General features: G+C 44.8%; 1 protein-coding gene across 3 annotated transcripts in view; it reads right to left on the reverse strand.

Moving 5' to 3' along the window:
• Positions 1-7,823: 7,823 nt before the first annotated feature.
• Positions 7,824-20,634, reverse strand: part of XPNPEP1 (X-prolyl aminopeptidase 1) — a 30,493-nt gene continuing 17,682 nt past the window's right edge. For all 3 annotated transcript variants that reach the window (XM_064431253.1, XM_064431254.1, XM_064431255.1), the window contains 11 exons: positions 18,832-18,921; positions 17,486-17,536; positions 16,306-16,364; positions 15,563-15,640; positions 14,983-15,054; positions 13,322-13,382; positions 12,405-12,474; positions 11,114-11,287; positions 10,202-10,278; positions 9,417-9,515; positions 7,824-8,368 (listed from right to left, as the gene is read on the reverse strand). In XM_064431253.1, the coding sequence (XP_064287323.1) occupies positions 8,240-8,368; positions 9,417-9,515; positions 10,202-10,278; positions 11,114-11,287; positions 12,405-12,474; positions 13,322-13,382; positions 14,983-15,054; positions 15,563-15,640; positions 16,306-16,364; positions 17,486-17,536; positions 18,832-18,921 (960 nt within the window). In that variant the 3' untranslated portion in view covers positions 7,824-8,239. The remainder of the gene's footprint in view (positions 8,369-9,416; positions 9,516-10,201; positions 10,279-11,113; positions 11,288-12,404; positions 12,475-13,321; positions 13,383-14,982; positions 15,055-15,562; positions 15,641-16,305; positions 16,365-17,485; positions 17,537-18,831; positions 18,922-20,634) is intronic.

The raw sequence follows: 20,634 nt of genomic DNA on the forward strand, positions 1-20,634 counted from the left end.
TTATCTCCACTTTTTGTTAAACAGGACAGACAGGCACTGTGCCACCCTCCCCGAGACAGCAACAGAGAGCTCAGGGTGCTCAGCTGGTGATTAAAGTGAGATCCACGCAATTTTACAGCGATGCTTGGTAGGATTCAAGGTTTATTTCTACTGAGAGATGATACTTAAAAGCAACAATAATTTATGGTTGTCAGCTTTTACTGCCAGCTACTATTCCTGCTCTCCACCCTGGTGTCAGGGCCCACACTGCTCCCTCTTTAATACTGGCAGCTCCCTGGTGCTCAGCTGGGGCTCCTTGCAGAATCCAGAGTGGGTATGAAATTATAGCCATTGCTGCAGGAGCAGGAGAGAGCATGCAAAAAAGCTGTCTCTACTGATATTTCACAAAGAAAAATTGAGTCCCACTAAGCCTCCTTGTAGCTATGCAGAACCTTTAGTATAAAATGGGTGTGCAGCTTTTGGTGGAAAGACCCTGTGAGCAAAGGTGAGGGAGCTGGGAGCTCCATCAGGCTGCTCACGTTACCATGATGTTTTCAGAGGAGTTTTTGCAGGAGAGGTTGTATTTCAGCCTGGCTACTTAAGAGGCTAGTTGCCCCAAAATAGACATAGTCTCACATATTGCTTCCTGCCCAGGAAGAGGTTTGTGTTGCTGATTGTGGGACAAACACAAGTTCACCTCTCATGGTGGTATGGAAACACACAACTTTGCTCCTGTAGTAATAATAAAACCAGTGCACTTTTCCTTAAAGAGTGCTCTTGTGAAGAGGGGCTATTTTGTAAGCAATGGCCCAAAGAGACACCTGCCTCCCATCACCTCCACTCTGCAGCAGAAGCAAGGCAAACTGCAGGAGACATCTCCATCCCATCCCACCCATCCCCTGCACTGCCAGGCGTGCAGGTACCCACAGCCTGCAGCAGGGGAAATGCAGGAGCACCAATGCCCAGGGTTATTTGTGTTGCCAAGCAGAAACATTTGGCCTTAACCCCAGGACAGTAACAGCACCTGCTGCCTCTGCCCCGGGTGGGGAGCCCTTTCAAACTGCCTTGCCATAACCCGGGCAAGAGTTGGACAGACACAGCTCAGCTGTGGGCAGCAGAGGTGGGGTGCACACGGGTCTGTGCTGGCTGCCCCCAGACCCCACAGACACCCCAGCAGCAGCAGGGATGCCCAAACAGCTGCTGGCCACAGGCACAGTGCAGCCAGCTGCTCACCTGGCAAGCTGCTCCTTGTGCAAACACAAGGTCGGAGCCCCCAGAGGATGAACCCACACTTGGATGTCTCAGCTTGTACTCCTCCTTCTCAGAAGCACTGCAATCACTCTAGCAGATTTTCAGCAAAATGTTTTACTTCAGGGGATTTTTTTATGCTTTTGTGTTTCTTGTCTGAAAAGTTCAGGTTCTTCAAAATTCAGCCCGCACAGGAGTTTAGGGCCAGGTTTCATCAGGTTTATGTCAAAAAATATTTTAACAGTGTTTCAAAAAATGTCAGACTACCTTGCTCCAACAAATTCTAAATGGAAAAACTCTAACTAATATTTTTCTAATGCTTTGAAAACTAATCCAATCTTTTCAGTTTAGTTAGAATAGCCAGTATTTACAAAATATCTCTATAATAATAAAAATTAAAATAGTTTATGGATGTGACACTTTCAGCTCAACAATTTTTATGGTTTATTGTAAATAAAATTTTTTATAATCTTATCATCTCATCCCAGAACAGGATAGACCTACAAAATATTTTCAAAAGGCAGAAAAAAAGAATGATTTTCTGTTTGTCTCTTGTTTTGACCAAGTCTAAAATTGCTGCACTGTTGAGTTCCCATAGGCATTCAGCCTCCTGAAGGGAGAAAGTGAATGCTAATTTCATGGTTGGCTTTACTTAACGAAATAAAAATATTCTTGCCCAAATATTGTGCAAATAAGGCAGAATTCTTCCCAGACTCTTCCCTGATCAAGCTGCACTCAGAAACATGTGATCTGATTATCCTCATTTGAGCAAACTGACTGTCAGGCTTTGTGCCCCAGCAGGAAGATGGGCTGTTAACAAGTCAGGTATTTACAGCACAGATGTCAACAATTTGGAGTATTTAATCACAGCGCATTTCAATTTGTCCTCAGCTCAGACAAACGAGCTGCCTGTGCCAAGGGTCATGGGTGTGTATGGAACTGGTCTGGGTCTATCTAATTTCATTTTATATATCCTTGGTTTCATACCAAAAAAAAGAAATAATCTCTAACCAACAAGTGCTGGATTAGCCCATCCCCAGCCAAGGCCATCTCCTGTATATCTACAGAGGCTGAGCTCTGTCTGGACTTAGAAAAGCCTTGGGTGGGGATGAGGAAGATTTGCTTTTTCTGACTAATGGCACAGCATACATTTTTCTTGCAAAAGGCCTCTCAGATATGAAATTTCACAAATACTATGAAAAGGTCTTTTCTGAGTGCCCAGAGACAGCGCACAAGGTAAAGCTATAGCACTGAGATGATAAAAGCACACCCTGAAGGAATGAATAATTGAAGCCCAGCCCTAAATATTAATAGAATACAAGGAGAAGAGGACACATTCCTCAACTTTGCACTTACCGAGCTGCCTGTTTGGATTTGAAGCACAGATATTCTCACAACCACTCTAAGCCCCTTAAATCCCTTCCTGGAAGACCACGGTGCTCCAAGCTAATGCTACATTTGTCTGAAACTCCCCAGCTCATTTTGTATTCAGGCCTCAAGAGGAATGTGGTAGTGTTTGTTGGAAGATGTGTTTGTTGGAAGATGTGTTCCAGAAGCAGATGGAAGCAAAGGACACTGTCTGCTCCCACAGAGGGAAGAGCAGCATTTGTGCAGGAGAGAGGATGCACAGAGGGACAGCTGGCAGTGAGTGGGGACTTCCTCCAGCTCCAGAGATGCCCAGCCAGGGAAGCCTGACAGGATGCTGGGTGACAGGGGGATACCAAAGGGACACAGCAGGCACCCTTCAGCTGGGCCATGCTCTGCTCTGGGAGATGTTTACAACATCTGGCCCCAGCCTGGTTTCTAAACAGGGCCAGACCAATGCAGATTGGTGCATGACAGTCACAGGCTCTGAGAGCTGCAACAAAGGGCTCACAGCCAAGCACACACATAGGAGCCCATCCACCTTCAGCCTCTGTGGGCAAAACCCTGCCCTGACACCAGGAAACAGAGCCAGCCATGCATCCACAGGGACATGCAAATGGACAGAAATTGATTTTCTTAAATTCAAATGCCATCTGAGAATGGAGGTTGCTGTGCACCTCGTGGGAGCAGGACAACATTTCTTCAGCAGCCCGTGGCAGTGGGCAGCTCTGATGAACCAATTCCCCTGCAACCTTCACAAGCCCTCAGGCCAGTAAAATACAAGCAATTTAAATTAATTTTTTAAAATTGCATTTCTCTGTGTCGGTTGACATGTCTTAGGTTGATGTCTGCTGGCACCAAAATAGCCTTAAGTACTTTCTGGCTGTAACTCAGAGCCATTTCAGGCATCAGAGCAGCCACACTCTCTGATCACCTCACACAAGACTGGAGGGGGAACTCCCATCCCTGTGGCTCAAATCAGAGGAAAACTCCTGAAAGGTTTGATACAGAGATGGGACAGCCAGGGAACTGGCAGGATAGCTTGGGACAGCCAGGGAACTGGAAGGATAACTTGGGACAGCCAGGGAACTGGCAGGATAGCTTGGGACAGCCAGGGAACAGGCAGGATAGCTTGGCACACCCAGATGGCCAGGTTGGATGTGCCAAACCAGCACACCCCACTGTCAGCATGGAGCTGCCCCAGGGCTGCCAGCCCCCTGCTCCTCCTGCAGCAGCTCAGAGGAACCCTAAGAAACAGGAGGGGGTTTATGGGGCCAGCATCACAGCCCTGCCTCTTTGCCGTGTGAATCCCATCAGACAGACATCACTCTGCTGCCTCGTGGAAGCAAACACATCCACGGGCATCCGCCACTTCCCAAATTTAGAACGATTTTTAACAAGCTGGAAGCAACAAAATAAACAACACTTGATCTGCAAGCTCCCCGCTCTTGACAGCGTCCCCAGAGGTGGTGGAAAGCTGAGGAGATAGCTCCTTGCTTTAATTGGTACATTAAAATTCTTCCAGGCCACTACACAACTGTTAATAGGCAACTTAATTAAGCACTAACACAGTTCATATTTCTACCCTCCAGAGGTTCTTGTTTCATTTTTTTTTCTTATTACATCCAAAGCCATTGGGAGTTTTGTCCTAATCATGTAAAACAAGCTGAGGGCAGTGACACCATGCAAGTTATTTAACTCCTGATCTCCAGACACTATTGCCAGATGTCCAGGCCTGCAGTTTCTTCTCCAAAAAGAAGCCAGAGGACTCCAGGAACAAGGTGTGAATTGCTGCAAGTCAACAAAAATAAATGTTAACAATCCTTAGCACCAGCAGCCAAGTCACCCTGCTGAGTGCCAAAAGGAAATGGTGTTGGGCAAAGTCAGGGCCTCTGCAGGCATCAAGTGACAACAAGCAGGTGGGAGGGTTTGTCCATTGCCTGAATGACCACAGAGCCTTATTCAGCATACCATGAATATCTTCCAAAATGCCCCATGCTGTCCTCTGCCTCATGCCACCCAAAGGAGACTCCTGAGGAACAGAAGTGGCAAAGAATCTCCAGATCCCCGGGAGAGCTTTGATATTTGGCTGCTCCCACCACCTGGCTCTCACTGTCCCTGCTGAAGGAAGCACAGGAACAAGCACCAATGCCCCACAACACCCCCAGCCCTTCAGTGTTTCTGGGCAACCATTTTCTTGTGTGCAGCCTGCACATCAGGCTGGTTTGATGGATTTGCTGAGGAGGCCCTCAGTGACTGTGTTCTCAAAAGCTTTCTTCTTTCTAACACTGTAAATCAAAACTTGCTCCAACAGCTGTTGTGGGAAGTGACCAGTTTTACAGTCATACAAACAATAGTGGGGTTTTGATTATAGGTGAGTTACAAGCCATTTAAGTTAAAAAACAACTGAATTTTACTGCTACCAAGCACACTTAAGGTAATACACACAGATTGAGGAAGAAGGGGTGACTGGAGAAGCCAAGCAGTCACCTGGTCTATGGAGGCAAGGAGCACACATTCCTGGTGATGAATGAATATTAATGCCTCTGTTCAAGGAGAAATGGTTTATTTGCCTCCAAAGCCTCGTACACCAACAGGCCCATTGCCAGTGTGTGCATCATGATCCATGATGGAACTGTGGAGCTGAGGAGGGTTTTCCTTCGCTGGCAAATAAGGTCTGTCTCCTGCTGTAACATTTTTAGTCCAAGGGAACAAAGAATTCCAGAGCCCCTGAACACAGCAATAGGGTAGTTGGAAATTTCTAGCACAAACATTAACAAACAGCTGGGAAGGGGGCAGAGAGGGCAGTGCTCTGGTGACATAAAGCAGGGTGGCCACATGGACCTCGAGTATGATTTGCATTTGCTGAGGTCGTGTCCCAAGGGTAGAAACAGGATCACGTGGTGGTGCTGAGGTACAGCCACCAAGCTCCTGGGTTGGTGCAAGGATAGGGCTGGATGGGCTGAACCCACAAACACCCCTGCAGGAGATGCTATCTCACAGCACAGAAATGTGCTTTGCAGCATGATCTAAAGCTACAAGGTGCCCACTAGGTTAAAAGTACTACAAAACAAAATTGTTTGAAAATAGACCATGAAGTATTTTGTTATTGAAAATGCCCCTTCCTTCCTTCCTTCCTGCTTTCCCACAACAACAACAAAAGCCTCTATGGACTTTTTTTCCCCCAGAATTAAATAATTTTTTTCATTTGAAGAACATAATTTTTTTGGCTATTTCTGTGCATGGTTCACACAAAAATAAAACCCCTAAACCTGGCATTGGATTCCATTCCATTTTTCCTTGCTTCTTTCTTCCTTAAATTTTTCCTTCCACCAGGAGAAGGGAAGGGAGAGACAACTCAGGGAAAGAAGGCACTAAATGGAATAAATCAAAACCTGATAAAAGGAAAAGAAGATAATCCAAGTTTAATTTCCATTGGAAACCTAAAGCTCAGAGAGGACAGGATACAAAAGGTAGTGTTTTCAAGGGCTGAATAGGGAGGGAGATAAATGCCTTAGCTAGGAATGTGTGTCACAGCCTTGCCCTATGAAACACCGTGTGCCCCTGCTGAGGTGCCAAACCCAAGAAAGGGGAAAGATGTCCAAGCTGTGACCAAGAGCTGGTGTCAGATTCCCTGCAAGGAAAGCCCACAGGGTTGTGTGGGGAGGGAGGATGGGCTGGGGAGTGAATGGTGGAAGGGATCTGATGACACTCCAGAACTGGTGCCTAGAGCAGAACACAAGTGTGGGTTGTCCTACCTCTGACCCTGAGCAGGAGAGGCTTTGGGATGGGAATGAGCCATGAATTTCTGTGATCTGTTAGGGAATAGTCCCAGGGTGGCATCTGGTTGCAAGGAGGGTATTGAGGTGGGGATAAGGTCTAATAAGGCTATTCACACCTAGAAAATTCCTTTTGGTGGAAAGAAAAGTGTCCAAGCCAGCCACACTGGCTTTAGGCTACAGGGACAAAAGTGTCCCTAGCTTCTGTGTTTCTCTGTTTGGTAGAAATCCTCCTCTTCCACTTTCCTGTGGGAAACACCTGCCCTTACACTTGAAGAGAGACCTTTCCCAGCTGGGGCACTGCCGGCAGGTCGGGGATGCTGAATCACCTCGGGAGCACCCGGGTGAGCAGCGCAGCCCCACAGGCCCACAGCGAGGGCAGAGTCTGCTGGAGCTCCCAGCCCTGCCCAAAGAGCAGCCCCGGGGAGGCTGCCAGCAGCCCGAGCTCAGCCCCACCGAGCACACACGGATTTTCCTGGGAAAAACCTGCCTTGTCACAGCACAGCCTCTGCGGAGATCCCGCACTCGTCCTTTGACCCTGTACTCACAGGGGCACCAGGCTCCTTCGGCAGAAAGGTTCTGCCCGTTCTGTTTTCATACTCGAGAGACACCTGGGAGAGGTTGAGGTGTGAGCTGGGTTTATGTAGACACAGCTGAGCTGAAAGCTGCTGCTTCCAGCGGGTGGTGAGAAACCACTTGACTATTTAAATACATGTACCTGTCTGCAGTGGCTGAGGGGTGATATTGACCTTTTAAAGCACTTACTGCACTTCCGTTTTGTCACCTTCTTGGAAAAAAAACACCTGCGGGTGGGGGGAAGAGGAAAAGAAAACTATGCACACAAACATTTCCGTTTGCTCAGAAAATTTCTTTAAAACATCACGAATTTGGTTTTCTGTTCCCGATTGCTCCTTTATTATCGGATACTGAAGCGGGGATTGGATCAAACACTCGCAGGGAGCCCGAGGAATCCGCTCAGCCCGCACTACCTGGCTCGGCCACGAGGTGACGCTGCACCCGGCTCGACTCCGCCGGGGAGTTCGGGCTTTGTCCATTGTGGGCATATTTATTTATTTTAACTTACTAATTGCTTTGTGTCCAGGAAGAGCTGCAATTCCATGATACTGCCCACGCATCCTGCACTGCCATGGGCTATACAAGCACTCAGTAAGACATAACAATAGACAGAAGTACTGGCCTGGGCGCTCTGCACACACAAACCTCTGCCAAGTGTCTCCATATCCTTGCAGGACCTGCCACAAATCAGAACTGACTGCTCCTGCCTGCTGTCTCCATAACCTCTGCCCAGCGCCTGGCACCAGGCAGTCCTAAACATATTTGTTCCCTGAGTTAGATGCACACATAAGGGTGGAAAGATGAGGTTCCTGTCCTTCTTCAAGCTGCCAAACCCAATACATCACTGATTGCAAGAGAAGACAGATGCAGCAAACAGCGGATTGGAATCTTTTATTCAGTAATCAGTCCTGCTGTGTGGATAACATCTTAGCAACTGGAACCCAAGTATGCAAAAATACTGAGTTTTCACAGTGAAAAACCAGACAGTATAAAATATTCCAGTATTGCCTCTTAGAACCATTATTGAAATAAGACCTCTGTTTCAAAGGCAACGTGCTTATTTATTGTTTGTTTTCTATGCTCAATCCCTCCCCCCAAAACACTTATTCAGACAGTAACCCTCCTCAGCCCCACATTACCCACACGTGCTGCGGGGCAAGAAACACTACACAAAATCCCTTCCTGATTTCCAAATGCTTATTGAAGAACGTCCTCCCGGTGGTGCCGAGCTGCAGGAAGACGCAGGCGCAGGAACAGGAGCTGTGCTGATGTTCCACACTCCAGTGCTGGTGCTACTGCCCTCGGGCCAGAGGCTCCGTCTCCCGGAGGAGCCACCGCAGAGCTTCGTGCCGGCCTTGCCTCTCCAGCTCTGCTCCCACCACCTCCCTGCACTTCTGATGGTACTCGTTCACCCAGTTACACTGCAGAAAGGGAGGGGCAGGACATTCAGCATGAACACAGAAGAGAGTTCGCGACCTTACAAGTTATGTACAGCCAAAAACATTTGTAGGCCCCTGTGCTCTTTGGGTCTGAGCTGTTAGGCTGGGCTGGAATCCTGTCCTGAAGAGACACATCTCTGTTATGTGGAAGTGACTTGTAAATTTGGTGAGGGTAGGAATTGAAGGAATTCATCCTGGGTTTTCAGAGGAGCCAAGGGTCAATTCGGCTGACAAGTAAAGTCTCTGCAAATCACTGCCTCCAGCAAGCCTGAATAGCTACCTTGGCACAACTTAATAAATAGCTTTGCAAAATTGTAACTGGACAATGCACTCCTGAGGCACAAGCTGCCCTATTGATCTGAACAGGCAACCCTAGGGCAGATCTTGGTACCCTTCACATCTCTATTCAGCAAGTGGAAATGTAAAACAGGGTTATCATTCCAAAAAGAAGGATGTGCTGAGGTAAAATAAGGAGTATAGTAGAAAAACAGGATGAAATATGCCATGGAGAAGGTAGTGGGAGACTTAAACAGAAAGCTTAAAGTATGAAGCTGTTCAGAAATAAATGCTGCTGAGCAGGTATCAGAGAAGGCTGCTCAGAGTTCATGTGGGCTGAGCAATGGGGTGTGCCTGAACAGGGCTGGTGACAAGCAGATGCAGACAACGAGATGGGACGGTCACCACTACAGTCCTTGGGGAGACAGCATGGTAAGACAGACATTTGCCAGAAGCAAATCAAGGCAGGAGTAGGAAAAGAGATGATAGCAGCAAGTATCCTATTAAGGGAACTACCACAACATAATTGGTGGGATCTTCATGTCTTCATCATATAACATAGATTGGAAGGACATCTGAAAAGCTGGTTTAGTTCCCCCCCCACTTCAAAGTGGGTCAAGCTTAAAAATAAGTCAGAGTGCTCAGGATTGCTCTCCGGATCTATGAAATGGAACAATGGCCAGTGGTTCTAGTAAACAAAACAAAATAAGCTGGTTCTAGTGCAAAGAAGGCAATGCAAACCTGTTTTACTTACCTCCTTTTCTGTCAGCAAATTGACATCAATCATTTTCGTCTGGATTGGAACCAGGGTTAAAGGTTCAAAGGTCAGGCTGCCTCTGTTTTTGAAATTGTACTGCAGCAGAAAGACAGAGATTGTACAATTTTAGAAACAGCTCCACCCTGATCACACTTACTCCTTGGTTATGTCATCACTACAGAATAACCAAGGCAACATTCAGATGAGAGGGTAGCAATTTACAGCAACATTTTTCTTACAGCTCAAGCAAAGAATCTCTATATAAGCCACAGTTACTTCTTTCAATGGTCCCTTTCTAAAGGTGAAAATTGTACAGGACTTCAGCTTGATGACTACATGATCATTTTCAGTCTGACATTTCTAAAAGCATAACCCAGCCAGACTGGCAACAATAATGTCAAAATCTGCCCGTAGTTTTGTTTCTACTGCCACTGATGGCTACCTGCCACAGAGGAAAATCCCAACTTGAGATCAACCAGTTCTACAACAATGACTCCAAGGGGCTGAATAAAGATGCTTCAACACAGAAACAGAAAACAATTTAAAACAACTCTCACACACACTTTTCAACCCGTGGAAACTCTGCAGAAGCAAAATTGTCTTCTGTGCTCCCATTATCAAGGGAGATTTAGAACCAGTGCTCATCAATAAGGAGTTTTGGAGACCAGGAATCTTGAGCAGGATTTAACTGTCTGCAGCATGGCCCCACATCAAGTTCCAGTACTTTAAGTTTTATTGTCAGCAAGTCATGAAGCAAGGTGCATCTTGAGCAGGTCATTCACCTTGGTTTCAGCAGGGATGACGAGGACAACGTTTTCTATTCGGATCCCAAAGGACCCATCTTCATAATAGCCAGGCTCTGCAGAAACAGACAGTAATTAACTAAGCCACATTGCTGCACTCTGCAAGTACTTATTCCCTATGGCCAAGCTTCCCCTCTATGTCTTTAGCCCACTGAAGTCACTAAGCAATCTTGACATCAGGCAACCACAGAGGCAAATTTCTGATGCTACTAAATTTGCACAGAAGCCCCGAGCAAGGTGACAGCAGAAGGAACAAGACAGACAGCCCTCAAGCTTCAGAATCTCCTCGGAATTCAAGAGAGAGCACAGAATACTTGTGTTTAAATACCAGAAACTCTGAAAATATGAATGTCTTCAAGAAAAGCAGGTGGGGAACCCCTTCCTCAAAACACTCTTTTAGACACTGTCTCCCTGACTTCCTGAGAGGACTTTGCAGCCCTGAAGGAATGTAAGTCTCTCAGCAAACCCCAGCAGGCTGTTAATTTACTACTGGAAGAATAAGGCATGCAAAGATTTAACAGCTGCCTCAAATAGCCCATAGCAAAGACAGGATTAGCTCCTGAAAGCTTGGTGTCCACCTTGTACTGCAGCCAGTTCTTCCAGAGTATGCCAGAGCCAGCTGGTCAGCAGAGCTCTTCCAAGGCCTGTGCTGTAGAGAGCAGGAAGCAGCCCTGCAGCACCCCATTGCAAAGGTGCTTCATGAAGGTGAAAAGCTAATGTGAGGGTCTTTACCTAGAGAGCTTAAATGACAACTAAAACAGCCAGCTGAGGAGGCAGGCCTAGAGCTTTTGATCCAGCCTTTCCTTTACATCAGTCACAATTATTCTCTCTGCATCTTGAAGAGCTTGGACCCTCCCCAGTGACCAGAGAGAATCTCCCAGTGTTAAATACCATCAGAGACAATCATGCCAGCCTCCAAGGGCTCATCTGCAAAGGTTTTGTAGCTAATGCCACAAGGACCCTCGTGCACATTTAGGAAAGCACCAACTCCATGTCCTGTCCCGTGCAGGTAATCCAGGCCACAGTCCCACAAGGCAGAGCGGGCAAAGGAGTCTAGAAGGTGACCTGTGGACAGACAAGGAGAAAGAATTCAATCAAGTCAGGCTCCCTCAGAGACACTGATAATCATGCTGAAGGTTCAAACCTGGAAAACATACAAAAAGGAAAACAAACAAAACCTACCACCACCCCATCAAAAAGGCTCATCACCCACAAAGAAAGCAAGTCATTGGATGGCTAGAAGTCACAGGGCAAATTTGACAATTCTGATATTCAATCCCCTTTTCAGCTAAAGAATCCTTCTCTCTTCCATTACACAGATCTTCAAGAAAACAAAGACGTTTTCAGGAAAGAATCTAATGGTTAAAAGTCCCACAGAAAATTCAGTACCGGTCTTAAAAGGAGCTGCACTAATTTAACTGAAAATAGGAGACCTGCCAATTGTATTTGGTGGACTAATCAGCCAGGCTTTTTACCTGGAAGGCCACTCTTTTCACACAGCTTCAACCAGGGGGCACAGAATTTCTGTTGCCTGCATGTGAACACCAAGCCCACGTAACAAAGTTCAGACACCCTTCAGTTTCAGTTTGGGTTTCTCATAGCACTGTGCAGCTGCTTTTAACTTGCCTTCCCAAGAATGCAAACTGAAGAAATCTCTAAAAAGAGCTGGTTTTGTATGAGGTGTGACCAGGGATAAAATAACTCTGTAACAAATTCACCAGAGGTGGATGATATGCCACAACTTTTCCTGCACCAAAGAAAAACAGCTCCTTTGTGTGTCATATTCCCATGCATTTTCCCACTGATACAAGAGATTCCACAGTAATTGGAAGAGAATTAGCCAGTCCTTATGAAGCTGGAAAGTCACTTCTCACTTTGATAGGGCCATTAGTAAAGAATAAAGACAACCTCCAAGCACATGTGTTAGAGCACCACTAACTGATGGAAGTCACTACCACCCTAAAGCCAGAGCACTTCCAAAATCCTTCGGACTGCCTGCCTCAGAATTTTCAGCACTGGCTGAGACAGAAGGCATCAGCAATCCAGAATCCAAAATCTTGTGATGGAAACAGACAGTTATATCAACATCTGCCTGATCTGCCTAGACCTCTCAATCATAACGCTGTTCTCAGACCACTTAATGGTTCTTCAGAGGTCAAAACACTCCAACTCACCAACCCACCTTTGGTTCCATTTGGGAAGATGGCAGCACTCACAGCTATATGTCCCTTCAGGACATATGTGAAGCATTCCTGTCAAAGAAATGTGTGCCATAAGTAAAGAGGGAAAGGAAAAGCTTTGTATTCCCCAAGAAGGAAAAGAGAGGATGCATCTTGTAGCCAATTGCAAAGGATATGGAAAAACTTGCTCATGCTCTTTGGCTGGTAATGCCAAAGCAAACCGTGAGCAGAAGGAGTTTACATCACTCTGAAGATCCCTCTCCAGTAACTACAGAGAGACTATCACAAACTCAGACTGCAGGTTTAGCAGCAGCATTCACCTGACCTACATGACCGATTCTCTTTGTGGCTCTACTTTTACTTCCTGGGCATATCCTACAGCATATTTTTGTCACTAAGTGAACTATAATAATGAAATTAGTTTTAGTTAAGACTAATAAAAAACTAAAGAAGCAATTTAAAATAAAATTACATTGCTAAATTTCAAACACAGACCTTTTGAGGTAAGTCTGAGACTGATTTTTTATATCATACACTAGGCACAATCTGACTGGAGCCTTATATCAGACACTGAGCTTTGCACTAAATTAGAACCCCCTGGCTCCCTTATTGGACAAACCAGCAATGTTTATCCTCAGTCTGCTGATTTTCTTATTTCTTAGAGGAAACATGTTATTTTGCAGATGACAGCTGTGCATTTTAAGATAGAAAGGTGTCAATTCTCTAAAACAGTTTATGTTTTGGAAGTCTGAAGTACGATAGTCTCCTTTTCAGTCCTTATCCAAATGCTGCCACATACTGGTAAATAAAAGGTAACTCCACAGAGAACTTTGACTGCATAGCAATAGAGCACATTACTAATTTAAGTATCTCCAATAATAAGAGGCAGATCACAAACCACACTGTGATCCCAATTTACCTTTTCATAGGCTGATGGTGTGCCAAAATGCATTGTCCTGGTCACATCTGTTGTACCATCTCTTCAGAAGCAAACAAAGATGCAGGAACCAAAGGGATGGGGAAAAAAGAAAGATCAAAGTGAGAATGCACAGGAAACCCAGCCATACTGCAGCAAACCAACCAAGCTCATAAATGGATAAAGTCATCTGCTCTGGGCTACACAAGGCTGATGATGTAACTGCTCCTAATCTCAAAAATTCCTGAACACAATGCCCCAGATGTAGCAATAATGATTTACAATTCACACTGTTATCTTTCAATCACAAGCATCCCAGAGCTCTTCCCAAATTAGAATCTAAATTGCTTATAAAAACGATGCTAATTTGAGGTTTAGCAACAGATACCTGTCCATTGAGAACAGGCCAAATTCAGCCTATTTGTATGGAAGACAATTCATAACAGCTTTAAAACATACTTGTGTAAAAATGACAGCTACCAGCTCGGAAAAGGGAAGTGTAAGGGGGGATAGTATCCCTTTCATCTTCAGGATGTCTTGTGCTAAGATTTCTACAAATCATCCTGCATTTGGATAGGGGTTAATCTAATACGTCAGAACCTGGCTCTAAGTTCCTTCTGCAAATAGCATTTTGAGCCTGCTGTCAAAAACACAGTGGCTCTTGAAATAACGAGTTCCCTTTGAAACATTGACTCCTGTCTCTGTGCTCTTCCCAGAGCACACAGGCTGTGGGCACAAAGAGCTCACGGTTTAACTTCTCAGCAGGGACAAGCAAAGCACCCCTGTCACAATGCTGTGGTAAGTGCCATTGATGTCCAGCTTACATTGTATCCAAAGGGCTGCTTTTCATAGTGGCACTAAGGAAATCGTTAATTAGGCCATCAGAGGAGAGGAAAAAAGATCTCCTTGTAAAAATCTTATCAAAGGATGTCTGTATGGTTCTTTTACAAAGCTCTTCCTGACTGACATAACAAAAAGGCATAGCTCTAAAGACAAAGCCCATCTCAAAGGAGCAGCCAGGCTTGTCCTGCATCTTCCTGAACAAGCCACTTCTCATCTATTTACACTGGTTAAAAACATCACTCCTTTCATTTTCCATGGAGTCAAGAGTTCCACAGTAAAGGAACTGAGGCCACTGAATGGCACTGTCAAAACAGCATTGAGTTTTCAGGCATGATGCCTTCCCAAAAAACCAAGTAGCCACTAGGATGAGGATCCCCGAGTCTCAGTCTCTCTGAAAAGGCAGAGAGCACCACAGGGCAGTGATGTCCTGCTTCTTTGCCCCACCTTGTCCTAAGCTCAGTATCAGTCAAATCTGCCCACAAGGCAGATCCTGGCAGGGTAGGTGCCTCACCCAGCTGTGCAGGCTGCTGAGTAGGCACCCCAAGGCTAAGCTAGGGCAGTCAGGCCTGCTCCCTGTCCCTGCAACTTAATACCAAAACCACCAGCTAAAGCACAGCTCCCATCACACTGGGGACGGGTGGGACTCAGATGGGAACTGTACTTTGACATCTTGTCCCTGACCCCAGCAAGGCCTGTCAGCAGCCCTGATCTGTCTACTCAAACTTCCAGACTGCCTTGCTTGCCAAGGCAAATGTGAGCTGACCCTGCAGAGGTCATGAGGAAAAGAACACATGGCAGTTCAGCACCATTTACCCACTCACTTGTACTGTGCTCCTGAGTCCAGGAGGTAGATCTCGTTCACAGACAGCGTTCTGTTGGTCTCAGGAACTGGCCTGTTCAATTAAACACAAAGGTTTTTGTTCCACAGTTTTAAGGTCTCCAGCCCACGTCTGCAGTCCAGAAACCATATTAACTACAAGCTTGGATGTGTTGGCTCTGATTTCTTGTGGCAGTGATGGAAATCCCACACATGCTGAGCCAAGGATCATACTGAGGAGAGGATTTGTATACAGCAAATGGCACCACAGTACAGAGCTCTGCTGCTTCCAGCAAAACCCTCAATATCTGTTTCTGGATGTATTTCAGAATAGTTGTGGCACTTCATACTCATCCTTCCCAGACTTCCAGCCCCAAAATAGCCCTTTTCTATGGCCCTGAGCAGAGCAGCATCATAATACATGCATGCTGCCAGCAGGGAAAGATCTTTACTTAGTAAGGAGTAAAGAAAGATAGCAAGCAACATCTCCCTGGAGTACTCTGTTGTGACTCCATGAGGAAGTGAGACAGCTCATTCCAACTATGTTTGCTGAAGGTTGAAAGGAAAAGCTGTGTTTCTCTTACTTGTAGTGAATGATGGCTCCATTTGGACCTGTGCTTGATATGGTAGCAAAACTCAATTCAACAAAGTCTTTCTGCTGACTGAAAAAGAAGATTGTGATCACTACAGCACAAGTGAGAAGAGCACACCAGGCACCTAGAGTGCCCCATCCTCAATTTCACATCACCTCATCCTTCCCCTTGGCCTTAAAAGACACCTGGACAAGCAAATTTGAGAGGAAGAAATGTACAATTTGAAGCCCTCTTCTCCCAACCATCTGTTTTCCAGATCTACTTTTTCCTTAGAAGAAAATTCACAACCCAAATCACCCAGGAAGAGATCTGCTGAACAATTTCTACTTGGTTACTTATTTACTCAAAGGCATTTTAGAGGTCCTGCTGATGTACACAAGGGAGTAACTCTCAAAATAAATGGTGCTCCTTCTCTATCAGAAGAGGAAGAAATCTGACTTTGAAATATAAATTTCTTTGTGGTAAGGAAACAACTGTTTTGTATTTAAGTGTCCTAACCTGCAGTGCTCCTCACTGCTATCTCAAAAGGAAAGTGGACAGGATCCAGTGGGCTGGGACTTGTATTTCCCAAGAGACCCAATTCTTCCCAAACTCTTTCAAGTTTTCAAATAAATCCATTAGTAAAGGTCCTCAGGTAAAATATATCTGCAAGTGAGATGCATTTCTAAAGAATAAAATAAAAACAATGGACAAAAAATGCCAGAAAACCTCCTCAGAGCAGATTTACTTTTTACCTGCGGAACTCCTCTGCTTTGTCTGCAGCAACAATTTCTGTTACTGTTCCCTTTGGGACCTGGTGGACAAGGACATGGGTTGGATTAGTGCAAACAAGCAAAGAAAACCCTATATGCTTCAACACTGGGTCTTGTGTTGTGCCTTATGAAACCCTGGAAGTGGCTTCTTTCCAGGTTTTCTGTCCTCATTCCTCAATCATGACAAACACAAACCCACCAACATTGTGCAGGGCATTTGAGAAGAAGGAAGTGGAGACAGACACAGCAGGATTGCTGAACCCTGACTCGGGAGCAGTTAGTGCAGTACTAACTTCACTGAGATGTGCACAGGCAAAATCTCACAAGGCAACATCTCTTCACAGTCAGGTGACACTAAGGTTATACAGCTCTCTTTAACAGCTCATGCTGTTAAAAATCTTATGCTTTTAAATCAGGAATAGAAGCAGTTGCAGAAAAAACAAAGTGTGTTAAAATTTACTTTAGGCATCTGATAAATTCAAACCTGTGACCCAACTTCCCCTGGACTGGAAATAGGCAAAGCAAGGCAAGAGCTAGGTTTCATAACCCCTGAGGCTGTCTTCTTGAGGTACTCAGACATGTAAAGAGGCACCTTCTGGAAGTCATCAAGCCTTCTCCATAAATAAAGTAACAGACTCAGACATGCAGTGGCATGGCTTAGTAAGGTGCTGTGTAACACTTGGCACTCTGCACATCCACTGAATACTTCTAACCTAGTGAATACACAAATAACTTGTTTATATCCCATTTTCACTGCACCTCCCATCCATAAATGCCAAATTTGTTCATACTGGCAGACAACACTGATTATCATGAGAGTAATTCCAAAGTATTGTATGAAGTTGAATATTATTTCATGATTTACACTACCAAACCAGCACAAGACAGCATTAACACTACACTAAGCCTGCTCAGGTAATTTCTCACTTGTTTGAGCTTTGGTCTGTATAAAATGAATGGGAGAATGTTTTCAAAAAAATTAATTCAGCCTTGAATAAAAGAATGTTTGAAATCCTCACAAAAAAAACCCAAACCACCAGATAAACCCCCAACTGTTTCCCCACTTTTAGTAAAGACACTACAAAGACTAACAAAAAGTTTATGCCAATAAAAAATTTTACACAGCAATAGAACCTCCAAGTTAAAAAAAGTTATACAATACCTCTTTTTCCAGCCAGTTAAAGAGCTCACACAGGGCAACAGCATCTTTAATCTGTGTTAAAATAGGCACAAGAAAAGGGAATTGAGAAGGAGAAAGATTTATCAAGCCTCAGTATAAACAGGTTTTGATGCAAAAGAATTCAATCTGTAAGTTTCAGAAACACAAACTAAGAGATGATTCAAGAGGTATTTTCAGGTTTTGCACCCTGTAATTAATATAACACTGGAAATTTATCTGGAGAGTTAAATGAATGTTAATAATTACTGCTGGGACATATCTTACTGTGTGAAGCCTAGCTTTACCCCACATATCACTTTCAAGGCTATTTTGCTTTAGCAGCCAAGATCTTGCATCTCAGATGGTAGAAGGCAACCACACGACACATCTGGTGATGTGACAGGGGAATGTGTCCTTTGGACACACAGCCACCACACAGTCTCTGTCACACAGCTTCTGGCTCTCTTGTCTTATGACCCCCTTTTTGTTCTTTTTTTTTTCTACGTGCTTGCAGTATGTAGGGGCAAGAAGCAGGAGATGTGTACAAGAACAAGGCACAGTTGTCCTCAGGCAGCAGGTGACAAAGTGCCTCTTCTCAGTACAACTATTTTTACTTCACCTTAACTAACAGGGAGAGAAAAGCATTGAAATAGAAAGTACTGGTTCCCGAGAAGTTCCAGAAAATATGGGACAAGCCCAGAACTGCCAGCCCTGCTTCAACTGGCACATTTCTCTTGTTGTGAAAACTGCTGCTTGAAAACTAAGAGGAGATAAACAAGATAAAAGTTCAGCTCCACCATGAACCTGTTTTATAGGCAGATTCCTTGTTTGAAAATATGAAGCTTCCTGGGAAATCAGCCCCATTTCCAGTGTCCTGATGACAAGACTAAGAGAGTGCTTTGAGGACACTGGCTGCTTCTGAACATCTTGGCCTGGGCTTGCACCATGTGTCGAAGAATTTCTGTGTGTTATTTAGGCTGTGTTTATTCAAGTGATAACAATTTGAAGACTCTACTGACAAAGACAACAGAACTAGCAAAGGGGAAACAACATCCCTTTAAGGGCCCACACTGCAAACAACATTTCTCAAGTCTTCACAGTCTTCCCACAGAGCAAGGCTGTTTCCTCACACTATTGCAAATGTTGTTCTTCAAGGGAATGCAAAACAAGCAAAAAACCTGCTTCAACAGCAGTAGATGTCTGACAGAAGACCTTTTTTATCCTGCCATCCAAATTCTTATTTGCTTTTTATCCAAAACATTAAAACTGAAAGGAAAATGTTATTTCTTTCCCTAAAAGTAAAGCAAACCTGTTGCCATGTGCAAGGAGACACTCAAGGCTTCACTTACGTGTGCTCTTCTCATGCCTTCTGTTTCCGCTGCGTTCTTCACAGCCTTTGCAATGCAGATGGGGGTATATGGGGTGAGGTATCGGTAAGCCTGCAGCAGAAGGACAGGGATTACTTGTGGATTAGTCAGACTACATAATCCTACAGATTTAATAACTCAGCCTGGCCAGAATTTGTACTTTGGCAGCCTCTCTCAACCTTCAGCACTGTGAGATGCTGGTTGCCAACAGTCAGCTAAGTGCACTGGGGAACAGAGAGGAGAAACAGTCCCTGACTGAAGGAAGGACAGCTATAGGAAAATCCAAAGAACTAAACAACAGCTTGTCATGAAGCAGGGTGAAGACCTGGATATCCTAAATACCATATATCTATATCAATGTCTGAGCCATAGATTCCTGCTGCTGATGGACACTGAAGGCCCAGAGGCCAATGAGAAACACTAATCCCTCATGATATGGCAGAACTTAGGCTCTGGAAACAATCTAAAAGTCACCTTGATTTGTTACCTGACAGTCATCCTCAAGTAGCAGGGAGCAAAGGGTACCTAGGCCAGGTACCAAGCACTGAGCACCACCACTGTTAATGATCAGCAGCTCTGACAAACACATCAGGAACTGAGGAAACATGAAAGGTCTTTGCAAAGCTCAGCTTTACATTCTGCCAGTACTGAAAGGAGCTTACATTGGTGGTTTGAGACAAAGCTTTCCTGTGCTTGGATGGGGTGACCCTGCATTAACAACTAGTAACTGATCCTCTATTACTGCACACTTCCTCAAACACCAGCTGTCCTTAGATTAGCAGGAATGCTTGGCTGGTTTTAGCACATCTTCTGAAATTCACCAGCTGAGATGACTTGCCTAAACCTCACCACACTTGGCATCAGAAGAAGAACCAATTATTTTGCACAGTTCTCTGCTCTTAATATATATGAGGAGGTGGGATGAGCATCTACAGAAGCACAGCCCAAGCAACATGTTGTTTCCTACCTTAAATGCATCAGCATACAAATATATATCACTCAAATTCAAGGAAAGGCCCAGTAGATCCTCTGCAAAGACTAAATTCACATAAATCCTACAGGTTTACAATTTCCAAATACTTAAAAACAGCAAAACAACTACACTACATAATGCAGAAACTGAATTACAGAAGAAATCACAAGGAAGTCAGAAAAGTCCTTTTATCAGTCAGGATAAATAGTCAGATTCTTAGTTTGGCTTGCCCTTTACAGATACTGGTAAGTACTATTAATCTTCTGTGAAAAGTATATTTACATGCAGCTGTAAACAAATCTGTAAAGGGTTTGCAGATCTGTGTTTAACAACGGAATGGATTTTTGCCAGTGTCAATATTTGGCTCTGATGGAGACAGACAGTAGATGGACTTTCAGCACTGGTGTTCTTCACACCAGCTGAGCAACTGGCCTGGAGTGCTTTGAAGTGGTGGAGAGCCAGGGAGGAACTAGAAAAACTCTGGCTCTTTCAGTGACTCTCTAAGTGGCTTTTAATCAAGACATTTCAGTCTTCCTTGCCTGCTTTCTAGAGCTCTTGAGACAGGGACTCTCCCCACTGCACACAGAGGGCATGCAGCACTGCAATGACTCAGTATCAGGCAAAATTTCCAGTGCTCACAGGGTAAATAATGTCACTCCAACTCATTATACTCCTTTCTCTAGGTCAGACCTTCTGTACTTCACATGGATACTCTACATAAATCAACCACAGCAGCTTACCCAAAGTGGGGATAGACCATTGGCTGCAACTACAAAGGGCTTTCTACTCTGAAGTCAAAAGAACAACAATTT

The sequence above is a fragment of the Passer domesticus genome, chromosome 8 (assembly GCF_036417665.1).
Source record: "Passer domesticus isolate bPasDom1 chromosome 8, bPasDom1.hap1, whole genome shotgun sequence".
Classification (NCBI taxonomy): domain Eukaryota; kingdom Metazoa; phylum Chordata; class Aves; order Passeriformes; family Passeridae; genus Passer; species Passer domesticus.